Consider the following 19,390-nt stretch of genomic DNA (forward strand, 5'->3'; position numbering starts at 1 on the left):
TGGAGAGCAAATTGGAAAACAGTTTATTTATCCTTTTCCTTCCCCCAGTAGAAATAAAACAATTCTTTACAAAAAAAGAAAAGACAGTGGGCATATGGGCTAATGTGCTAGCTTTGCAGCATTTCCTGAGCCCTGCCTGGAGCGTGTACACACACATACATATATGCACACGTGTATATACTCGACATTTTTTCTTCAGGCAGTGAAATAGGGCATTGTTTCCCTTATGAATTCTTTTAAGTGTGTTTTTTTTCTTCCTTCAGAACAAATGATATCAATATTCTGGAAAATAAAGTAGGTACTATATTTTAGGGTCAGAAAGAGGAATGCAATTAATAGGGATATTTTAAACATGTTATCAGTATATTCAAATATTTACCAAATCCTAGTTGTTCCTCTCTAATGGGAATATTCAACTCTACATAGAGGAATTGCCTGGCTTGAATGGTCATTTTACATAATCTTTAATTCACTTGTTGACCTAAGGCTTTATCATCATCAAAATAAAAGTCATTTAAGTGCTGGAATCGTGGCTCAGTGGTAGAGCACTTGCATCACATATGTGAGGCACTGAATTTGAATCTCAGCACCACATATAAGTAAACAAATAAAATAAAGTTCCATCAACAACCAAAACTTTTAAAAGAAAATTTTTAAAAAGTCTTGTAATGATGCTCAAATGCAAATCTCTTTTCTTCAAGCTCACGCAGGTTATTTCAGGAGGGGAATGGCTGGCTTTGATGCAGCATACGTGTCAATGTAATTTTAATCTTGATTGGCATCTTTCTAAAAGGACTACTTCTACTAAACTAGGGCTCTGCTGATGGCAGTGGTAAATTGATAGCAATTGTACATTTGAATATTGATAGTGTGTGCATAATGTGATCAGTGGGAAAAGGAAGACAATCAGTTTACAAGGAAGGATAAAACCAAATGTCCATCAGAATATCCACATAGCCCAACAATTTCTATCAATCCCCAGTATGGTCAGGATGCTACCTAACTATACCAATAATCAACATTTCACTAGGAAGTGCACTGCTAGAGAGGGTTACAATATTGGAGCAATTTATTGTCAGGTGATTCAAAATGAGAGAACATAAAAATCCAAGCTTTCCTAAGATCATTTATCTGAGAGGAAAAATATGTACTGGTAATATCCAGTACCAGGAGACACTTTAGATCCAGATTTGAAGTTAAAGTCATCTTTAGTGAGATGTTTCTTTCTGAAGGTGAACACAGTTCCTGCCCTCCTGCCTACAGTTAGCTGTGCCTCTTTTCACAGTTCCCCAACATTTTGGACATATGGTACCACTCACTGTGCTTCTCACATTTGTGTTTTTTATTATTTACTTCTCTTTTCCCTCCACTTAAGGCCAGAGATAGTCACTGAAGAGGCAATAGACTAGTCTTAAGAACATGGGATCTGAAATCAGAGTACATGAATTTGAATCCTGATTCTGCCACTTCCTACCTGACCACATTCATTACCCTCTCTTTGCCTCAACTTATTCATCTATAAAGTGGGGATAAACTCATAATGTTGTTGTAAGTATTAAATGAATAAATAAGGATACAATAGTTCCTGGGATAAAATTACTGCTCAATAGATTACAGCTGTTAGTACCTTGGCATCCTTCAGGTCTTAGCTCTGTACTTGGGCAGTAGTTGCTGGTAAATCTTGAAAGAATAAGCAAACAAGTGAACAGTGAACAAATGGCCCGGGTCAAAAGTATTTAACTTCTCTTGCTCCACATCTCTTCTCAAAAATGGGATCCTTAGCTGAGCATCCAAGCTTCTGTTATGAAATCAGGTTCTAAAATTGCTGGAGACCGTCGGTGGTTGCAAGAGAAGTTACAAAATAAGTTCAATCAGTTGATTGCACTTTTAGCTGTCTGTCAGAAGGGAAAAGTGAGAGCAAATTAGGATGGATACTAGAGAAACCCCTGATTGCAAAAGGATAGTCATGGGCTTCCAACCATGGAAGTAAATATACTGTGTGTAATATTTTTTCTCTTATTTTGGCTGAACTCAAGCTTCCTGTAGCTGAAAGCAGATGGCACAAAAAAACTTACAGTGTGGAAAGCCAGCTTTCCTTATATGAAAAGAACTGAGAGAATGGGGAGTGCTTTCACTTTTTATCTCTGCTAAGTAATAATGGAGATAAAGGCCTAGAAGTGTCCTTTGGGTCTAATGTCATTGCAAAGGCCTGGATTACCTGGTTTAGACCACAACCTAGTGCCACACTATTTCCCAGAGCTGGGAAACCCCAGAACAAGAGTAAGCAGTGATTTGTAATCATTTGATTTTGGTGAGAAAATTAGCAATGTGTTCTTTTTAAGTATTGCCAAAAGAGGTTATTATTAAAAATGTTATGAACTTTTAACTCATAACAACGTATAAATCATCTCTATTCTTGTTTATTTCATAATTCCCTTTTGTTAAAGAAAGGAAGACAACACAACTGAATTGAGAACATGCTATATCTCATCTTTTTCAGTTACCCCAGCCAAGAAATAGCCATATCCAGGCATCACTGTTCAACAACTGAAATTCCAGACCTTGTGCCAAAGAGAAAAGAAGTAGTATTTTAACAGGCTGGCCTTGTACACATAAATTATATTGGCTGAGGATTCTTAGTTTAAATACTGGCATTGCCACTTGTGTACTTGCCAGGGAACCACACATACATCACTAAGTCTTTCTAAACCTCATTTTCTTTGCCTCTACAATGGAAATAATGATACTACCTACCTCACATGTTATTTATTAGAGGAAGTAGTGTTGTAATGCCTAACAAGTTACATATCCAATTATAACCATAGAATTTATTGAATATTGTCACTACTTGAAACCACAGTATTGGCAAAAAAAAAAATCTAAAGCAGAATGAAGAGTATAAAAACCATCCAGGGCATCTACTCAGTTCTCAGGTGGGTCTTGGACTCATCCTTCAGGCTCCCATAGATTCTGGAGAGTAATATTTCCTCCAAATTCTGCAGGTTCTTCTGCACAAATCTTAGGTGTCTTAAAAGAGAGGTGTTAAGACTCTTAACCCCAAGAGAGCACTAAAGACTTTTTTCCCATTAACTCCCTGCTTCTTTAAAAATTGAAAATTCTTGATAGGAAATTAGTGGCAACAATGCCATTAGCAAGTAGGAAATCAACTAGTCTTCCTTATGCTTCTTTTGAGCCCTGTGCCATATGCTAAATCATAATGCACATGAGGTCATTTGCAAACACTGTATTCCTTTTCTCAAATCCTGAGTTTAGGTCACCTTATTTCCCAAAACATCTTCGATCCATAAATATTAGATTTTCTGCTTTTGCTTCAAATCCTCCATAATTTTCCCCCAGTTTTTCCATTTAGATTAGTTAGTTCACTGAGCAAGAAATGAAACCAGTGTTATAGATATTTGCCTCCAAATCTTGGACATTTGTAGCCTGCTATAAATGTTCATCATCAAAACACCTCATTTATGTTTGTTAGCCACTAGTCAGTTCATAAAATAGCAACTGTTCCTTAAAGATCTTCAACTCTTATTGAATAAGACTGAATCAAACTCATTTAGAGAAACTGATGCTTTTGGCAGTTCTGTATGTTCAGTCACCACAGAAGCAACCAATTTGGTAGCTAATGAATGTATTGTATATGCACTGTGTTTTCCACAACATGAATGATAGAACATTTGGAAAGTGAATGTGACTACTTTGACCCATGTACTCCAAGTTCATCCAATATGATCTTCCAAGGGCAAAGGCACTTGCTGCCTCCATGCCCAGTTAAGCTTTCTCAGTAATGATGTGGTCGTCCTTTTCCCCTTTCCCCTTTCTGTGACCACTTTTTGGTTGAGGTCATGGGTATATAAATAGTAGTGTAGTTTTATGACAGTTTGAGAGTTGAGGGAAATCAACCCACCTACCCACCTAGATTGATCAAGTTTCTATTACATTCCTAAAAGCATCTACAGAAGGAAAATCAGTAATCAATTATGGTATTTAACAACCCTTACTGAAAAGAATGTTTTCCTCCTACAGAATGTAAATCTCCACATATTGAAGCTTAAGCTCATTTCCTTATGTTCTTTCCTTATGATCAAGAGAGAAACTGCCACCCCAGCAATCTGCTCTTTCTCTTCAAGTTTTCTTGATTAAATGGCCAAGCAGGTAATCACAGGCCTTGAACTCTCAATGTTGCAGCTGCCATGGCTAATTAAATGGTGAAGAGCTGAACTCATAGTGATGATTAATACCATAAGGGTGGTTTATGGTCTTAATGTTCATAAATTATGACTGAACAATGAAATTTTATGTGGGTTATAGGATTTTTCTTCTAAAGAATCAGACCTAATCAGTGTTTTCCCAATTGATTTTAAATATAAATTGGAGGCGGCTTCAGTAAATTTTCTAACAAGTATTTAGAGAATGATCTCAGAGGAAGGACATAATGAAGACCATCCCAGTGCATTGCAAACCTAGGGTCCCATGGCTTTTCATTCTGAAAGCAAATCTGGGGAGCCAATCAATTTATTAAAAATTGATTCTGGAGACCATTGTTTCTGAAGTTGAACTCCCACAGAGGATTTAACGGGGAAAGACTCTTTGGGAGCTAATAAACATGTCAGGTCATGTTACAGGATACATTTGTCACTCTTTTTTGTCACTGGAACTCCAGTGTGACATTGACAGGATTTCCTCGAATTGCATTTTTCTTCCTGCATAAGTTAAGTGGCATAAACCTATTCTAATGGTTTTTCTCTAATCTCCTCATTTATATTTCTATCCAGTTGTTTCTCTGGGCTTTTGGACATAATTGGATAGACCGCAAAAGGTACTACTTGTTCTTCATTTCTTAAAGAACTCCTCCTACTGCCTTACTCAGTGAATAAAGAGGTCCCAGCATTGCTTCACTCCAATACACTTGAACCTTCTTCCATTGCCTCCCTTTGAGCTCATCATCAGTCCTTGACCTGGGAACTGGACACTGAGAGGCTTTGACGAACTGTTAGTGGATATAGAGAGCAAACTGGCAAGTGGCTCAGATTATGTTTAGCTTCATGAAGGAAACATGTTTGAAATCTCTCATTTTCAGAGTTTCAGAAATACAGCCAATTTCTTCTTGCTCCAAAGGTACTGAAACTGCTCCTGATTAGGCTGTCTGAATACTCTCGTTTTTACTCATCACAGTCACATCTGTTTGGGTTTCTGTTTCTCCCCTGGAGATGCCTCTTGAGAGCAGGTCCCCTTCGTTTCTTACGGTTCATCTGTGGCCTGCCAAGAGAGATTGGCAGAGAATGATCAGCATTCTATGCTCTGATAACTCACATAACTCTTTGAAAGGGATGCTAAAACCTGATTCTCAAGAGAAGCCATGAGGAATGGAACTAAAGGAACTTTGGTGTTTTTCTTTGGAATCCAATTTAGATTTTATGGTTTGGTGGGGGGCAGTGTAAAGGGAATGGAGGGATAGGGAATATAAAGAGAGGAAGATAAAGAGGGAGGAGGAACAGGGCAAATGAAAAATAATCACAGACTCCAAGAGCCAAAAGAACTTTAAGAAACAGCTCATCTAGAGGTTATTGAACATTTTATTTTCAGTAATAGGATCATTTTTATTTTTTATAACAAATCATACAGTGAGCCACAGTGTATAGAACAGATGAAAGCAGAAGTGCTATGGTTGAAACACTGGTGAGGAAACATAGATCATGTCCATGTACTTTTAGGATGCTGCAGAATAGAATTTGAAAACCACCTATAGTATCTAAGCTTTGCTTTCAGTATGGGAAGACTGAGACCCCCAACAGGAGAAATGACATATCCAAGGTCACACAGTCAGTCAGTGGCAGAGATAGGATTAAAATATATGCCTCCTGCCAGCAAGACTAGATCTCTTTGGGAGTGGAATTGGAGGAAGGGGCTAAGAATGCATTCTTCCTGATCATGATCAAGGAGAGAGCTTGGTGGGCAGTGCAATGTGGGGAAGGAGGTCTAGACAGAAGGAACAAAGGAGAGTAGACTTATCCAGTCTCAAGGAGTTGGAAGCTCAGAGGTGAAACAGCACTGAAACTCTAAATCTGGAGGAGATCCAGAAGTTCCATAGCAGAATTGTTAGGAATAAAGCAAGACAGGAGAAAAAGCATTTTGCAAATAGGTGTCAAGAGAGAATTCTTTATTCTTCCACTAAAATGTCATTCTCTTGGTCTGAGATGGCAATGGGGAGGACAGGGAAGGCAAAATGGACTTCTCTGGGCTGGGCAACACTTCTGTCTTTCAGAGATGGATAGGACTTTGGCCCAGTTCCTCTTTGAGGATTTAAGAGTGTGTTTCACACTCATCTCTGAGTTACTAAGCACCTGGGAAACAGGAATGAGAGGAAAGTACATACTATCTGCTTCATTAATAGATAAGCTGATCAGATAATATGTCTTGGATAGAAGCAAGTTGAAAATGGTCTTGCTTCACTTTCTGTTCTGGATTGAAGTCACCCTGTAGTCACAGGGCTGAGTTCTTATAGTGAAGGAGACAGGAGAATGCAGGTGGTCTAAAGGCAGACAGATCACAGAACATTAGGCTCCCTTCACTCCATTTATTTTCCTATCCATGGGGATGAAAGGTGGGCTATAAAAAGGGGACTGGCAAGAGGTAAGTCTGGTTCCCTCCTACTGCTCATTTTTCAGGATTATAAAAGTCAATTGAGGAGAGGCCCATCGACGGGTACTAAGCTGCAGCTAAAGAGGAACAAGAAGTTTTAGTGTGCTATTGCCCAGCAGGGTGACAATAGATAACAAAAATAGAAGAAGCTAGACGAAAGGATTTTGAATATTTCCATAGTAAAGAAATTATAAATATTTGAGGAAATCTGTCTACCCTGATTTGAACAGACATCAAAGAGTGCCCCATTAATGTGTACAGTTTTTGTGTTTTTGTGCAGCAGTTAAAAATTCAATACGAAATAATTGGGGAGGGGGACTTAGAGCAAGAAAGGCTCTATAAACACCTGTAGAACCAGCACGCTGTCAGCTCTGGCCCAGTAGCTCTGTGAGCTTATGGCATAGAGTTTAATTCTCTGTCAGAGAAAGCTGCAGATGCATTGACACATTTGTTTGCAATTTTGTAATAATAAGTGCCTCCCTGTCCCCGAAAATATATTCCTGAAGTTTTCTCTGGGTCTGTTTTTCTGTAATATCCACCTGAGTGCCATACTAGCGATTCTACAAGCCTCCTGAAACTATCTTATGGATGGTGTTTGAACAAATGGTGAGAGCTCTCTCAGAAGAGGAGTGGGGGAAAAAGAATAGGAGAGCCTCCTCATTTTCTCAATGCCATCCCCTCATTCTTTCCAGGTCCCTACCTTTCCTGAATTCAAACTTTGTCCTTCTTTAGCTTTTACATGCCTTTTCTGACTTCGGTTTCCAAGAAAGAAGCAAGAGTACAAACAGGCAGCATGAGCAAGGACCTCCTCTTTAACTGTGCATCCACACCCCAAGAATTTGATCCTGGTCAAAACTTCTGACCCCTCTTTTGGTGAGGTTAGTTCCCTTCCTGGAATTTAACAAACAATTGCCTACATTCAGAGCCAGGAAACATCTCCTTCCCTTCAGAATCCACATAAGTTGATATAGGTCAGTCATTCATCAATTATTTTCAAAACATTCCTACTGAGCATTAGACTATATGACAAGATCTGTGACAGGAGATAGGGAACATAGTAGTGAACAAGAACTAGTCTCAACTGACAAGGCATTCAAGGTCCAGTGGGGCTGACCAGGGTTTTTTTTTTACCCTTATGAATTCAAGTCTGAAGTGTCCTTTTCTTTGGGGAAAGCTGCAAACATAAAGGAATAGGCAGGGGATTTCAGACCCTTTGAAATCACTCTCCTGTAACTGTCCATCTCAGCTTCTGCAGCTTTCACTCCAGCTTTCCTTGCAGACAGGCAGCACGATGATGCTTCTGATGGAGCAAGAGACATTTCAGTATTAGGGAGGAGAAGAAGGGAAGGTAGCAACAACAGCCCCTGCGAAGCAAGAGAATCTACAGAGGGCCCAGGTGATTCAGCTCTGATGGGCTAAGGAGCTTGAAAGAGCTTTGAAAGAGCTTCCGCCTTGCTGAGTCTGAGCTTGTTGGGAGGTCAGGCAAGAAAAAAGGACTGGAGTCTTGGGGATAAACTGCGCATTTGTTTTTGCATCTACCTCAATTCTGAAAAGATCTGGAAAGGAGGAGGAAGGAGTCCAGTAAAGAAAGTGTAGGAGTGTAGTGGCAGCTCTACGATACAGCAGTCCTTCTGTTTGGCCTCAGAAATCAAGTAAAATCGTAAAACATTTGTGTCTGTTTGAAGGTAGAGATGTCGACGGACCGTTGTCTCTTCTGCATCCTTGGCCTAAAACCCCCTCTTTCTACTCCTGTTTACAGCGTAGGACAGAACTTGTGAATACAGTGAAGCCAGCAAAGAGCCACACTGGATTCCTAAATTAGGGGCGGGAGTTGCCTGAATTTGAGGAGCAGATAGAAGGAAGAAATTAGGAGACTGGAGATGGGCCAGAGCTTTAATAAAGACATTTCCCAAATACTGCCTATGGCCCACGACCCAGCTTTCCGCTTGGATCCCAAAGTCGAACCGACAGCTCAGGGGGCGCAGAGGAAAACCAAGGTTCGGACCGCACAAATTGGCATGAAATGAAAAGTCAGCAAAAACCACTGGGTGGCAGCGTGGTGTATGGACGGGCGCAGCGCTGCAGTGCCTGCTACTGCTGCTGCTGCTGCTGCTGCCGCCGCGGGGGCTGAGCCCGTCTGGGAGCCCTGGCCTCCTCTCCTGAATGGCTACAAGTGTCGCCATGCAAAACACCTCAGTGGGGGTGGGGGCGTTGGTGAGCCTGAGGCTGGGGCTGGGGGTCTGCTGAACTTCCAGGGACTCCAGCCCGTGCGCACTCTGGCCCGCTAAGAGTCAAACACTAAAGGAACACCCCACCCCGCTCCTCCCCGCACCCAATCGCGGAGCAAACCCCCGCTCCTTCAATCCAACTACCTCATCCCGGTGCCTCCTCCATCACTGTTTCCTCCCGAAGCTCCTTTCGGGAAAGGGAGAGGAGAAGGCTTGGGGAGATGGGGCAGAGCCCAAGCCACTACAGGTGTTAGCCCGAGCGGCCCGCCGGGGACTTGGGGGGGTGGGGCGGGTGGGGGCGGCGCGGCCCGGAGCCAGCAGGCTCAGCGTCGGGAAGGAGCGAGGGAGGGGCCGCCGAGGGTGGGGGCCGCAGGGAGGCCGTCGCGCTTTTCGGGAGGGTGCCTGCAGCGACTGAATTCCTGTGCTGCGACTGTGCCGCGCCCAGAGCAGCAGCAACAGCGAGGATGCGAGGCCATTACCTGTTTGATCCCAGCCGGGAAGCCGGCACGGGCCAACTTTTCCCGATTATCAGGCCAAGAAGTTGCAAGGACTAGTGGAAGACTCGGAGGGGCCAGGGCCAGGGCGCGCTCCCCCGCGCCGCCTCCCCCCTCCTCGCTCCGGCCCCCGCGCTCCGGGCCTCTCCCGCCCGCGCGCTCTCCCTCCGCCCGCCCGCCTCCCTCCTCCGGCCCCCTCCAGCAGCACAGGGCGGGGGGTGCCGCGAAACTCCGACCCGAGCCACTTGGACTCGCACAGTGTCCTCGGGGCTCTGGGGCCGAGCGCACGCAGTCGCGCAGCTCTGCCTCCGCCTGCCAGTCTCGCCTGCCATCCCGGCCCGGGGCTGTGGCGTCGGCTCGGACCCAGGCAGCCAGCAGCCCGCGCGGGAGCCGGACCACCGCCAGAGGAGCTTGGACGGCATGCTGAGCCCCCTCCTCGGCTGAAGCCCGAGTGCGAAGAAGCCCAGGCGAGCGCAGGCTAAGGAGACCCAGGCGGCGAAGCGCGAGACAGCGGGAGAGCAGCGGAGGAGAAGGAGGAGGAGGCGAACCCGGCGAGGGGCAGCAAAAGAAGTGGTGGTGGTGGGCGTCGTGGCCATGGCGGCGGCTATCGCCAGCTCGCTGATCCGTCAGAAGAGACAAGCCCGCGAGCGCGAGAAATCCAACGCCTGCAAGTGTGTCAGCAGCCCCAGCAAAGGCAAGACCAGCTGCGACAAAAACAAGTTAAATGTCTTTTCCCGGGTCAAACTCTTCGGCTCCAAGAAGAGGCGCAGAAGGAGACCAGGTCGGAAGGGGCTTTAGCAATTTTGGGGTTTCCCCCCCGTACTTTACGAGTGTGGAGAGGGTTGGGGGGCGGACATGGAAGCGTAGGTGAGTTGTCTGTAGCCCACATTGTGCGGGTGAGGCTACCTAGCCGGTGTGCGTTCATGGCAAGGCAAGATTGCTTTCTTGCCTCCTTCGTAACAGTAACGGGCTTGCTGCATTGCAACTGCCCTGGGACAGGCGCAGAGCCTGGGGGCATACCCTGCCCGGGAGGCGCTCCGTCAGCTTCAGACGTGTCACATGTGTGTGTGCATGCCGGGTGGGCTCTGGGAAGGCGTGACCCAGACATGGCTATCGTGTGTGTGGCGTGGAAATTGCAGAAGCGGAGCTGGGCAGACACCATTGCCTGCCCCCTCACCCCAGAAAACCCAGGAAATTCCTCGCTTCCTTGATCCCTGCCTGTCAGACCCTTCCCCTACACCTTCCGCCCCCAAGGGATGTGGGCTTCCGCTATCTAGGCATTCCATTTCTTTGATTACTTTTATGCTTTTCGGGACAGACTTGACTTGTGGTGCAGCTTTCAAATGTTTGCGGGAGGGGAGGTAGGATTTTTAGAACCTTGCGACAGAGAGCTTAGCGATCTGGTTAGACTAGTAAAACTGTGGTTACTTGGTATTTAAATGCAAGATCGAAGAGGGAATTTAAACTCATAGCTACATTGTGGGTCCTTTTGAACCATTTTAGTGATAAGAGTAGCGCGACATTCTGGTGACAGGATAATTCAGACAGCTCTAGGTGTCAGGTTGCGTCAAGGTAGACCTTCAGGGGAACAAGCAGTTTGTCATTCTTAACTAACTGAATCTTTTGCAGTATTTTCTTACCCTTTACTAGATAAATATTACAGCAAACCAGACTTACTCATCGATCTGCTATTTCTTTATGTGTTCTACACACCCTTGAATGGAAATGCAGGCATTTATCTTCTGTTTGCACAAAGTTTGTAATGCGTTAGCTGTAAATTAGGCTAGTTTTAAAGAGGCTTAAGCAGTTGCAAAGCATGATTATGTGGCTAGAATAATCATGTAAATATTTCAGCGCAGGTGTCTGTATTCAATAAAAGCAAATTTCAGATAACATGGCTGTTATTGGTAAATTGGGCTCTTGATTAATCTATGGTGATTCATAATTGAAAATCATTTTAATTAAGAACCCATGTTTTGGGTAATCATATTTCTGATATTAAATCTGAAAATAAGTATGAACTAATTGTCTTTCCTCCCCATCAACAAAAACCTGCTCTTCTCACATCCATTTTCCTTAACAGTAATTAATATGATAGGGCATGATGATGGTTGTTTTATCTCCCCCTCCCAATTTTGTATGGAAGCATCAGTTTTCTTACTACAGATCCTTTAATGGGTTCCAGGTTATTTTTGCATTTTTAACATTCTTAGAATAAGGGGATTATTTATTCAAATTATGGTAATTCTGAAGGAAACCTTCACTAGAGGGTTTTTGGCCCCTGGTTGGCAAACAACTCTAAATCATCCTATACTTCTTTTCCTTGCATATGAAAAGTGGCACATTGTTAAAAAGGCAGAATATACCATTTGCCAATCCATTCAAATGTTCAGTCAGAGTAAGCCAAAGGACAAGCTATAAGAAACTGTGGATGCTGTCAGAAGCTTTAGGGCTTTATCAATGTTCCAGTGTTCTGAGGTAGAAATGAAATGTTTCTTCAGTGAAGAAACATGGAGATTTAGTCTGAAACTTGCAATTTGTTTTCTTTCTTCCAAAGGATTCTTTAAACACATAATTTGACCTTTTGCACTAGAATTTGTAACCGAGATTAGAATTTCGAATTGAGTCTTTTCAGCTACATACGCACAATATCAATTGATCCAAACCATCGTTCTCTTTGCAGAGCCTCAGCTTAAGGGTATAGTTACCAAACTATACAGCCGACAAGGCTACCACTTGCAGCTGCAGGCAGATGGAACCATTGATGGCACCAAAGACGAGGACAGCACTTACAGTAAGTGACCACTAAATAAAAAGTATACTATGCCAGCATATTGTTGACTTTGTGTTTGTTTTATTTACTTTTTCAGCAAAGAAGTCTTGCTAAATCCTTAGGTGAATGTAAAATATGATCACACCACATAATCCTGTTTACACAGGTTCACCTACAGGAAGTCGAACATGAAAATATCTAAAATACTGAACTTGAGCAAATAATGTTGACACCATCTGAAGAATGATCCAAATGTCATCTCCATGGTAATCTAGATAGATTTATGGCTGTCCTTTAGATTTTATTACTTTTTTCCCCACAGAAAATTGACTCACCCACACACTGATCCTGAAATAGCATGTTATCTCTACTCTTAAGAACTGGTCTTATCCCAAGAGACGGGAGTGGTTTCATACCATGAGAATTCATCATTTCAGGTTTTCCCTCCTGCTCCCCCTTCCACGAATACACACTGATAAACCTGAGACTAATTGGGACTTTAATGTGGAGATACTTCCACAGGTGGTTAAAGGATTTCTTTTAGTGCTTTATTATTAACCATGGTTTAAGTAAAGACCAAGCTGGAGACCATAGTGGTGAACCTAAAAGAAAGCACATCAAAAATAATACCCATTTCATTTCTAATTAATAAAAAAAGGTAATTTCAAGATGTTATATAACCTTTGATCATGTATGTTTGATTTATTTACTTAAAATAATAAAAACATAAGCACATAGTGCAGGCTTCTCTTCTGTATTGATAATTGATATTTTCTTAGAGTTTGCAGGTTTTCACAGACCGATTAAATGCTCCATACAGCTAAAACACTTGGTTCTCATAATTCATTCTCTGTTCCCCAATTTGTTTTGAATTTCCCTCAGACTTTGATAATGTCCAGAAATATTCCCATTGTCAGCTGAGAAAACAGCCAAAGAAAGAAGGCCTTTCTCCTAAGGAATACTCTGCAGCTTTTGAAGAATTTGTGTGGCTATAGACAGCAAAGCCATAGACAGCAAAGTCACAGACAGGGGTCCTGATGTTAAGGATTAAAAAGTTTTACACCTTTTAGGAACGCTTCCAGGACTGATGGCAAACCTGTGACCTCAAGAGGAAGTCGCCTTTGATTACCCTTGAAAAAAGCTCTGTTGGTTCTTAGGATAAAGAATCTCCATACTAAATGACTCTTCCCTGTTTTGCAAAATGCTGATACTGTTGTGATTAATTAAAGTTTTATAATGAATCTTAGTTTCACTTTTATGCATACTCTTCTACTTAAAGTGATTAGTTAAGTGTAACTGGAGGCCTTTACTATTATCAAATTAACAGACATTAGTACTGTAATAAACTATTCCCCCAAATTATGTGTACAGATTAGTGTTTGGGTAAGAAATTAAGGGTTATAAGCTGCTCTGTTTTCCAGGGTGTTTCAGGAAAGTAGGTCTGTTGGGCACTATTAAAGGGAAGCTCGTGATTATCTACCAATGAGCCCTTCCCAGTAAAGTTTTCTCCCACCTATTTTTAATGTCTTCTCTAGGTCCAAATCAGAGAAGAAATATTTTGGATCCAGTGTTCACATGTGTTTCCTGAAAAGGAATTTTTTTTAAAATAGATGATTCATTATGCTGTGTCTTACTAGCAGCTCTATGCCAAACTCATCAAGATCACACTCTATGTAAGCTTTTTAGGAGATACATACCTCATGTGCGCACACAGACAAGGCTCCGATTCTTAACTATGGATCTTTAAATCTTGTAGTGGATTTTACTCTTCTATCCCTACATCTGCATAGCTCCTAGCCTTTGGTTTTCTTATAACTCTTGACTGGTAAGTGTGGCATTTTCATATATTAATGATATTGGAAGACTTTTAGATAACATAGCCTGATAATGAGAATCTGTGTTTAGGCAGATTAAGGCAAAAACAGCTAAGTCAACAAAAGGTAAGTAATAATATCTCTAATGTGATGCATACTGATGGAAGTTATCTCAAAGGAAATAGCACTTCAGTGGGACTTGACTATCTAGCCTTGTTGCTGAGTAACCAGGTGCTAGAGAGCTAACTTAGCTTCCCCATTGAGAATATCATGCGGCAAAAACCATCATGAAATAGGAGTATTTAATGTCTGAACTGATCTGTCACAATGGAAATCTTGCCATCCATTTTTACTTTTTTCCCTTCTAAAATCAAGCAATTTTCCTGGCATTAAGTTTTTTCTTTTTGTACTGGGGATTGGACTCAGGGGCACTTAACCACTGAACCACATCCCCAGTCCTTTTCATTTTTTTTTATTTTGAAACAGGGTCTTGCTAAGTTGCTAAGGCTGTCTGAACTTGCATCCCTCCTGCCTTAGCATCCCGAGCCTTTGAGATTACAGGCATTCTTGGCACTAATTTTTAACTAATTATTTAAATGAGTGGAACAAGAATACAAGTTTGATTTTTTTCAACTACCACTCATTTGTAGAGTATTTCCTAAATACATATTCCAGTATTACATTTATGTTTTTCTTTTCCTAATTTTCTTCTTTATCATAATTTTCTCATTTAGTTCAATTTAATTGGTTTTATATTATTTTAATTCTGATATGGGAAACAAGATCATGATAAAAGAAATCATTTCATGTTTACCCAGACATATTCATTCCTAAAAGCATGTTTGATATTACGCATTTAAGCCTACCTTATGTAGATTTATTACAATGGTAAATGTCAGTCCAAGGAAATTTCATCATGAGCAAATCAGCCATTATAAATTATGTATTTTCCCCTGAAAAGGAAAAGACGATGGGCATTTCATGACTATGATACAATGAAGGCTATTTTTAAAGGATAGTTTGCCCTTTCTCTTCAAACCTGCTATAGTACTTCCAACTCAGTGCGTCATGTCTTTCCAATCTACATTAAAATATGCAATTATTAACTACTGTCTTTGAGAAATGGACTTTAATTTAACTATGAAGAAGCATGACTTCACTGTTATCTTCTGCAAACAATAAGTGCCAGCTAGGTGCACAGCTCCAAGAAAATCACCCCTTCAGGATAGAATGTGTTTTTGTATAAACACAAAAAAAGAACCAAGGAAATTTCTATTTTTTAAAAAATTTCTTCAAAACTTTAACTGAAAAGGAAAAAGTGATTTTAGACCTCTAATGAATATGTCTTAGATACACAAATGAAATCAATTGCTTTCTTTTCAAATTGAGAATATCTTCATCCTGACCAAAATAATATCTTAATTCCTTGAAGAAGTACTTCAGATTTAGAGAAACCAAGGCATATAGGAAGGTAGTGATCCTGTCCAAGCTTATCTCTAATATAATTTCTCTGCATTTCTATGTGGAAAGACTACCCCTTTAGAAACATTTGAAGCCAACTCAGTCTATGAACTGTCTTGAATGTTGAAGCAGAGGAAAAGATTGAACTAGTATTAGCAGGATTCTAGCACTCGCTGTTCTCTTCAAGTTTTTGTTTTGGAGTACTAGGTTTTTTTCTGTTTTTGTTTTTGAATCAGACTTCATAAAAATTTGTAGTACATAGTAAAATTTTTATTTTCTACTGCATAGTTAATCCCATTATTCAGGTGAGATTGCTGATGTTGTTTGCTTCTCTTCTTCCTCAAGTTGTCCAATGTTTTATATTTAAGCATTTTATTGCTCCTTAAAACCCAATTCAGAGGGTGGTTGTGGAACAAGGCAAAAATCAACTTAATCTCAGTTTCTCTCTCCGTCTCCCTCCTTTTCCCCATCTCTACTGTTTTAAGCTGCATCAAGAGAGCTAAAAACGGTTTAGAATATTGTCAAATATGATGTTCTAGAAACAATTCTGAATTTAATTTATAGTTGTACATCATCAATTAGTATGACCAAACTCATTTTCAGACATAGCTTGGTGTTACCATTGGCAAGCAGTAGGTAGTGATTAAGGCTTTCAAACCAAACCCAAAAGAATGCTTTTGTTTGCTTTTTTTTTTTTTTTTAAGATATGGAACATTTTAAACTATGGGCTTTTATATTGTGGAATTGTGATCTATTACTTTCCCAAAACATGCTATGTTTTCACCATACAGTTTGCTATCAATCCACAAATGTGTATTGAACACCTTGCTGTGAGCAAGGCATGGTCAATAGAGATATGACGTGTAGATGACATTCCTGAAGATATCAGACTGCTTGCCTGTGCATCGCATTGTCAACTATAACATGAGATCCTTGCTTGCAATCTGTGCAATTACTTTCCTTTACCTCACATAACAGAAGGGCACAGCTTTTAATACGATGAGCATTGAATAAAGTGCCATCAGTGGCATGTGGTAGGAACACTTGTATTTTGAACTGTACAATATGTCCTAGCTCCTCTTTGGTAACACCATGGTTTTAAGGGAAAGATACACTGTAGACTCACCAAGGAATACTTAGTTCCTCATTAATATTTTTCATCCATATTACCCCACCTACTGCAGCAGAATATATATGCACAGAGAAAAGTGATCCCCCCAAAACCTGTTCTTACCCATGAATTGACTTCTTTACATTCTTGTTCACAAAAATAACAGACTGATTCATCATCCTTGAGAAAATTACAAAACAAGGCAAAAATCACCAACATTGGTCTATGACTCCTGAGTGAAAGGTGCATAGGCTATTTTCAAAAGATGTGTGTGGCAAGCACTACGTTTTAAAAATGTACTGTTTTATTTTTATTCACAGTGTGGGAGGGAGTAGACAGCTGGTAGTGGGAGGACACCCACTGGTTGTCTCCAGTGAGTGGTGTGTGGTTGTGAGGAGAGCCTGGGTGTAAGTTTCACGCAATGAGACCTTCAGATGGGGGCAATGAAGGCCTCATTGGCACCAATTGGCTGCCACTTGCAACTCTTCTGCAGAAAAAAAATTAAAATAATAAAATATACCTCTCTTAAATTCATTGTTTTTATTCCTTGAACCTTTGCTCTTAGAGTCTAAAAGTTAGGAGCCTTCTCAACTCTATCTTGGAAAATGTCAGTTCTTTAAGAAATACTACTCTAGGAACATAGGACTGCAAAATGACTTTTACACAAGACCTAGATTTATTTGGGGGTTTTTCCAATGAAAATCATAGATAATTTAGATGAGGAGTTTGGACTAGTATTTAAAAGTCTAAGAATTTCTCCCCAACTGGTAGATATTAACTGTGTCTTTGTAGATTTCAGCAACTATCTGGGGGAGCAGTTTTAAACTTACTTTGTGGAGGATGACACGTTTTTAATATATAGACAAATTCCTGGAACTAGATCTCCCCAAGAAGCATCAAGATTCCCCACCTGATAGTGTAAAACCCATAGAATTGGGACCAAAGTCTTCTATTTCCCCTAGTATCTGAGGATGTATAGTTATACTCCCTGTTAAGTGACTGTAACCATAAATCAAGCATACTGAAAGGTAAAATGACTATCTGTCTGTATCCAATTATCCATCTTCACCAAGTTCACACTACTTTTGAAGTACAAGTTAGTTCTGCTAGAAATATTAAAAGCTATGAAATCCAGAATATTAATGTTGTTTTCACATTCTTTTATTTTCAGCTCTGTTTAACCTCATCCCTGTGGGTCTTCGAGTGGTGGCTATTCAAGGAGTTCAAACCAAGCTGTATTTGGCAATGAACAGTGAGGGATACTTGTACACCTCGGTAAGCCTCTGATTTTGCATGTTTTGACTATTCTAGTTTTCATCTGATATGAAAGAAAATATGCTATGTATGTGTGTTAGTCAGTTTTGCATCACTGTGACAAAATACCTGAGAAAAACAACATAAGGAGGAAAGATTTATTTTGGCTCACAGTTTCAGAGGTTTCAGTCTGTGGTCGTTTGGCTCTGTAGTTTCTAGGCCTTTAATAAGGCAAACACCATGGCAGGGAGGTTGTGGCAGAGCAAAGCTGCTTGCTTCATTGTGGCCAGAAAGCAGAGGAGGAAAGAGAGAGAAAGAGAGACAGAGACAGAGAGAGGTGTGCAGGCAGACAGACAGACACTAGGGATAAGGCATAGTCCTCAGGGTCACATGCCTAAGAACCTACTTCCTCCCACTAAGCACCAACTCCTAAGTGTCCACCAATTCCCAATAGTCTTTTAAATTATGAACCCATCAAGGGGTTAATCAGGTTAGAACCCTAATTCTATCACCTTCCAAAGACCAAATCTCTGAATACTGCTATCTTGGTGATGAAACCACATGAGCTTTGGGAGATACTTCAGGTCCAAACCATAATAATGTGTTGTTAATGCAGATTTCTGTGATGAGATGAAGAGGATTCTTGATGGAAATATGTAATTGGAAGGATAAATTAGTTTTCCTGTGAACATTATATCTCTTATTGATTAATCAATATGAAGCTAACATGTTTAGTATAAAATTAAAGATTCACTGGAAAGGTGTGTATACAGTGTTATTTGGGCTACTGGCATAAAATGATCTCTCTTGCTTTGCTGCTTTAGGAAACAAAACCATTTCTTAATGCAGTTAAACATATTTATCCATGTTTACTCCTAAAATAATTAATGAGATCTCTCCCTCAGATCAACTCTAGGACACAAAGACCAGGTCTAGAAATGCTTCTAGAGTTCCATTGTTAACTGTTCAATTAGTACATGATCGTTGTCTGCCTATACTTACTTTAAATTTTATCAATTATTATTTCAATTGTATAAAGTTATTGGGTACAATATGATAATTCAATATATGTATACAATCTGTAATGCTCTAATTGGGATAATAAACATTTCCATTTCCTTAACCACTTAAAATTTTCTGATTAACACATAGTAACTGTACATATTTACAGGATATGGTGTACTCTTTCTATGCATGTATTTAATATGTACCGATTAAAGCAGGGTAATTTGTACGTCTATCTCAGACATTATTCTGTGTTTGGAGTCTTTGAGTTCCTCTCTTTTTATTCATAAAACAAATATTTTAAGCATCATTTTCTGTCAAGCACAGTTCAACCTCTCCTTACATACAAATTCCTGTTTGCCTTTTTCTTACCAGTTTGGAGTGAAAAATGGAAAATTTTTAGGTGAATTTATAAGAATATAGGCTAGAATTCAATGAGGAACATAGGACCAAATTAAACTTAACAAATTTTTGACATTTAAATGTGAGGCAAAACTGGTATACTACCAGAGTTAGGGTTTCTTTCATATTAGTAGATCTAGTTTTAGATTATAGGAGACATTTAATATATGAATAAGTTTGTCTTTGTTTTGAAT

At 40.4% G+C, this 19,390-nt stretch overlaps 1 protein-coding gene across 6 annotated transcripts in view; it reads left to right on the forward strand.

Annotated features, from left to right (window-relative positions):
* The window catches only part of FGF13 (fibroblast growth factor 13), a 497,312-nt gene that overhangs the window by 417,228 nt on the left and 60,694 nt on the right, over positions 1–19,390 (forward strand). For 5 of the 6 annotated variants that reach the window (XM_079124747.1, XM_079124745.1, XM_079124746.1 and 2 more), the window contains 2 exons: positions 12,060–12,170; positions 17,707–17,810. In XM_079124747.1, coding sequence (XP_078980873.1) covers positions 12,060–12,170; positions 17,707–17,810 — 215 coding nt within the window. Of the gene's footprint in view, positions 1–9,278; positions 10,158–12,059; positions 12,171–17,706; positions 17,811–19,390 lie in introns of those variants that run through there. The other variant, XM_079124748.1, reaches the window with a different exon arrangement.

Source organism: Sciurus vulgaris (genome assembly GCF_902686455.1).
Source record: "Sciurus vulgaris genome assembly, chromosome: X".
Classification (NCBI taxonomy): Eukaryota; Metazoa; Chordata; class Mammalia; order Rodentia; family Sciuridae; genus Sciurus; species Sciurus vulgaris.